The sequence below is a fragment of the Cryptosporidium hominis genome, assembly GCF_000006425.1.
Source record: "Cryptosporidium hominis TU502 chromosome 6 CHRO016095, whole genome shotgun sequence".
In the NCBI taxonomy this organism is placed as follows: Eukaryota; Apicomplexa; class Conoidasida; order Eucoccidiorida; family Cryptosporidiidae; genus Cryptosporidium; species Cryptosporidium hominis.
The window spans coordinates 271-5,459 of NW_667021.1; the positions used below are offsets into that span (position 1 = coordinate 271).

Consider the following 5,189-nt stretch of genomic DNA (forward strand, 5'->3'; position numbering starts at 1 on the left):
TTCTTTTTATTGCAGAAACATGTGGAAATAACATATCCAACACTTTTTCTGTTCGAAATAGTCTTAAAAATCTTAACCACCCGAATCTAATCAAATATTTGAAGTTTGAAAAAAATATTGCTAAACTTACATTAATAACCAACTTTGGCTTGATTCGTATTGTGGGCTTATTGTAATTATAAACAATAAAAACGGAGGAAGGGACAAAAAGTCAATAATTTGATAAAAATTGAAAATATAACGTATTGTACTCTCTTTTCTATACCATATTGCTATTAAACCTGAAACAAATCAACTTTTCATATAAATTATTTTAGTGCGTACCAATTACATAATCATAGGAAAGCATCCACAAAAATGTTGATTCAAAAAAATAGTAAATCTCTGGAATAAGTTTAAAATTCCATGGGTCATTATTATTTTTACGATACATCTTTGTTGTTGCCCAAATATAGACTCCGGACCACAACATTGATTTTACAATGTGGCCTGAAAATGTTATTTTAACAAAATAAGTTGAATAAAACCTTACCTGTTTGATATGCAGGCGTTTGTGTTTGCCTAAAACACATTTCAATAAATGAACTGAGTATTTCTGATGTGTTTTTTAATAATTGGGAAACGCTTGGGTAACCTGTATGAATTCCCCAATGAATCAATTCAACTCCTTTTAATGTAAATAATTTGTTTGAATAAAATTCATTGCTCATAACCTAAAAATGATAAATCTAAAATTGAAAAATTTAAACCCACTTGTTTATGAATTCGAGGTATTGCAGCTACCCAATCATCTGAAGCAGCTTTTGAAATTATTGAATGATCAAATGCATAGTCATATAATCCTGTTTCATTAAACGATTCTGAACTTCCACTTTTACAATCAATCTCAATACACTCTTCCAGTTCATTTTCATTTTTTTTAAGGTTCGAGTTTTTCAAATACCTAAAAACCATTAATAATTTTCTAAAAACATTATAAACTTACGGTCTGCTGATTTTTTTTTGAAAAATTCTTGTAGATGATTTATAGAGTTTTCTTTTAATCAAAAAATATGAAATATTCCAATTTAAAAATTTTGGAAGATTAAACCACTCAATAATTATATATAAGAAAAAAAAAATTCCACCGTTAAATACTTAGGATACAGAGTTGAAATTGCTTAATATATTATTATTAACTTACCAATTGCAACAATTCCAGGAAATGAATAATATTTATTTAAGACTAAAACTGCAGTCGTAAAAATAAAAATACTGTAAACAAAAGTAAAGGATGTTCTTATCAGACTAAAAAAGTTATTTAAAAAAAATTATTGATTTTAAAGTATACCTTTTGATGTTAATATATTTTTTTTGATCTTTTGTTATTGAGAATAAGTCATCTTGAAAATATAAAGGCATTTTCAAATAAAAAATAAATGCTCTTTAAATACGAAACCCAATCTTTTGTTAGCTTAGTTTTATTATATGATCGTATCTTTCTTATGCACCATGCGAGAAGATCCAGTCTTAATGCAGATCATACCGCCTTACCGGTCATTTATTCCATCAATTCTAATGAATTTAATCATTATTGATAAAAAGGATATTAATGAAGACCTAACTGTTGAGTTATCTTCCAGACAGTCAAATCATTGTATCTCAGTTCTGGAAATTAATATTGGCTCAAAAGTTAATGTTGGAGTTAAAAACTCTGGAAAAGGAACTGCAACAGTAACCAAAATAATAAGAAAAGAAACTAATAAAGATGGAATAACCAAATCCGAATCAATAATTAACTTATCCAACATTGAAGAAATAGATAATAAAGTAAATAATAGATCCAGAAGATCCATTTCGGAAATCAATAATTTAAATAATTTTCAATATGCAGTTACGATTAAGTTAGATACAGAAATTCATAAAGAGAAATATAAAGATGATTACCCCTTAATCGACTTATTAATTGCACTTCCTAGGCCAAAAGTGTTTGAGAAAGTACTTCAAAATGCGGTTACAATTGGAGTTGGAAGAATAATTTTTGTTTGTACTGATAAATCCGAAAAGTCGTATTTAAATTCATCCAAGTTAAAAAAAGAGTCTATTGATGAAATTGTACAGCTTGGGCTTGAACAGGCATCAAAAACATTGTGCCCAGATGTTTATGTTTATGCTTCTTGGACATTTTTTCTACACCATTTGAGGTAAGAAACTTTATTTCCTTTTTGTTAAACATTAACAGTATTAGGAATTATTTTTTTTGCAAAGAAAGCATGATTGGAATTGTTGCTGATGTCTTAGGCAGCAGTAAGATTACTGAAATAGGATTACAAAGCCACGTTGGACCAATTTTCCTTGCTATTGGACCTGAAGGAGGTTGGACAAAAGAAGAATTGACAGACTTAATTACAATGGGTTTCAGAGTCGTAAATATGGGAGATAGAATTCTTAAAGTAGAAACAGCACTAATATCCCTATATTCAAAGGTAAGTTTTGCAAGAACTTAGGGAAATTAAATTAATTTATTAGGCTGAATTATTATTAACCGATTCTGAGATCAGAAAAAGCTCGAGAATTGCAAAAAGAGATAGTTATTGGTTTTCATCTAGTGGTGGGCCAGGTATGTTTATGATACATTGTTTTGGGTAAAATATTTTTTAGGAATTACTGTTTTACCAGTAAAGGGAAGAAAATGGGATAACAAATTTTTTTATACTCAATCTCCAGAGTTAAAAATTTAGTTTCGATATTCCCGCTGTAACTTGACCCACATTTTTGTAAATTTTGTTCATATTTTACATAATGAGCACTTTATTTCTTCCTGAAACACCAAAAGAAAAAGAAAGAGATGATTTAAAGTTAATAAATACCTTCTCTAAAGGAAGAACAGAAAAAAATCTCTCATTGTTTGAGGAAACAGATTTACTTATTAAAATACAAAATTCCAAAAGTGAGAACTATGAAGAGCATTTAGATTATTTAGGATCCGATAATCGATTATTACTTAATGATTGTTTGAATGGAACCCCAGTTAAAAAAAAATATAATAAAGAATACTCATTTACACAATCAAATAAACTTCTAACTACTCCCAAGAAGTATTTCGGAGAGGATATTTTGAACACTGTTCCAAAAAATATGGTAATGTTCACAAATTATATGGATAAATCATTATCAAATAAACAATGTAGTAGAAAACTAAATGATACTTGGCAGAAAAGTAAATTTAGGCGTTCTTTGATTAGAATGAAGTCCGCATGTAATAAGCAATGCAAGTTTTGTAATCCAGAATTTTCATGCAGAAATATTTCAATAAAATCGGTAAAAAAAAATCTTAAAGAGTGGTTTATATATTTATTTAATGCATTATACGACTTTATAATATATCAATTACCACTTGCACTTATTTTTTATAGTTTTGCAATATACCTACTTAGCTGCCTTTAATTATGAAAAAATATTAACTTAATTTAACTTTTTTTAAAGGATTTATCATGTTAAATGCTTCGCTTCTGCTCAAAGGGTTTGACAGCCTATTAACGAGTTCCATTATACTGTTTTTTTCTAATTCAGGGATATTATTAAGATTTATTTTTTTTTCCGAGATCCACATATTTATTGCATTTGATATTAGTGCATCCGAGTCGTATTCTGACAGCCACAGTTTCATTGAATCCAGAAAACAATAAAGAGAATTGCTGTTTGGATAAGAAACTATCAGTTCTCTAGTTGCATGCACCAAAATTTCCATCAATGGTATTTCAAGCACATTAGAAGTCTTAAATGCAAGAGGATATTCGCGAATAAGAAATAGAACTACTATTACATTTCTTCTATCCTTATAATTTGGACTTAAAATTGACATTGATGAATTTTCTTTTATTAAGAGTTTAATAATAGAATTTTGCAGCTCGACCAATCTGATTATTCTTTGTATTATTGGCAATGAAAGACCACCCCAAGGAGAAATATTAATTTTATAGATTGGAATGTCAGCGATAAATGGAATAAGTACGTCGTTTAATTTCCCAATATTCAAATTTTGAGAAAGAAATGGGACTTCTGCAGTTCTTTCGCAGTTAATACAATTTGTTGGAGATACATGTTTGTTCTTTTTAATTACTCCTGACTTAAATTTTTTTTTCAATACCAAATTTGCATTTTTGAAATGGTATAAAGCTGATTCTAAGTATCCAGTCCTTGAATCAATATTTAAATGGTTTAGTAATGAAAGGTGGATTGCTATTGCCCCCATAAGTGCGTGAGGAATTTCAATTGAAATATAAAGTGATAGAAAAGATCTATATAACATTTCCAAAGCCCCACTACATTCTAAGTATTTTTGTATTGCATTTTTGCACTTTTTCACAACTATAGCGGCTCTTGGGCCTCCCAATGGTACGGCTTCATTCATTGCATTGATCAGAGAATTTAATTGGCCTTTTGAATGAGCTTTTTTTATAACCAGGTCAAAAAATATCTCTTCAAAAGTTTTTTCATTGTTTGCTTGTATTTCGCGTCTTTTATCCATTAATAAAGATCTCGATTTGGAAGGTCCAAGCTCAAAACTCCATCTTAGAATGTAAACCATTAATTCCCACCATAGATTTAATTTTACAAAAGTATTTATTAAAAAATAGTGATTTGGAACACTTTGTATTAATAAGTGATTAATGAAGTCAAGTTGAAAGAATTTTTTTTTGTTCGTTTTTTTTTTGTTATAATAAATTATTATATTGTTCAATTTTTTTACTTGAATGCATTTTATCATTTTAATTGCTTTTTTATATTTTAAAAATAAGTTTTTTTTAATAGAATTTGTTATTCTCTCTAAAAAAAATGTAGTATATGACAAACTCAAATTATCATTGGAATTTTCAAAAAAATCTGAATCATTTTCAATTCCAACAGAAAAATCTTTCCAGTTTGAAACTAAATCTGAAATTGTATATATTTCATTCATTCTAATTTTAACATTTGAGATAAATAATTCTTCATATAATTCAAATATTGAATTGAAAAATTTAAAATTTAATATTGATGCGCATGGAAAGTGTAATGTACGTTTCATTTGCCCACTAATATACATTTGAAGCTTTCCCCNATGAATGGTAGTTAATATTATTATTAAAGTACTTAAATTCAAGAATCAGGCTTTAGAAGTAAAAGATTTTCAATAATCCTCACTGTGTTGCCCTTTAAAATTTCAT

The 5,189-nt window shown here is 27.9% G+C and overlaps 4 protein-coding genes across 4 annotated transcripts; 2 read left to right on the forward strand and 2 right to left on the reverse strand.

Annotated features, from left to right (window-relative positions):
* Positions 1-699: 699 nt before the first annotated feature.
* Positions 700-954, reverse strand: Chro.60250 (hypothetical protein). Its single annotated transcript, XM_660508.1, has 1 exon — positions 700-954. The coding sequence occupies one exon, from the start codon at positions 952-954 to the stop codon at positions 700-702; it is 255 nt and encodes an 84-aa protein (XP_665600.1).
* Positions 955-1,467: 513 nt separating this feature from the next.
* Chro.60249 (hypothetical protein) lies at positions 1,468-2,187 on the forward strand. The annotated part of the gene is made up of 1 exon (XM_660509.1): positions 1,468-2,187. One exon carries the CDS (start codon positions 1,468-1,470, stop codon positions 2,185-2,187), a length of 720 nt encoding a protein of 239 aa, XP_665601.1.
* A 594-nt stretch (positions 2,188-2,781) lies between these two features.
* Chro.60247 (transmembrane protein) lies at positions 2,782-3,426 on the forward strand. Its single annotated transcript, XM_660510.1, has 1 exon — positions 2,782-3,426. One exon carries the CDS (start codon positions 2,782-2,784, stop codon positions 3,424-3,426), a length of 645 nt encoding a protein of 214 aa, XP_665602.1.
* A 13-nt stretch (positions 3,427-3,439) lies between these two features.
* On the reverse strand, positions 3,440-5,068 carry Chro.60246 (hypothetical protein). The annotated part of the gene is made up of 1 exon (XM_660511.1): positions 3,440-5,068. One exon carries the CDS (start codon positions 5,066-5,068, stop codon positions 3,440-3,442), a length of 1,629 nt encoding a protein of 542 aa, XP_665603.1.
* Positions 5,069-5,189: the final 121 nt, after the last annotated feature.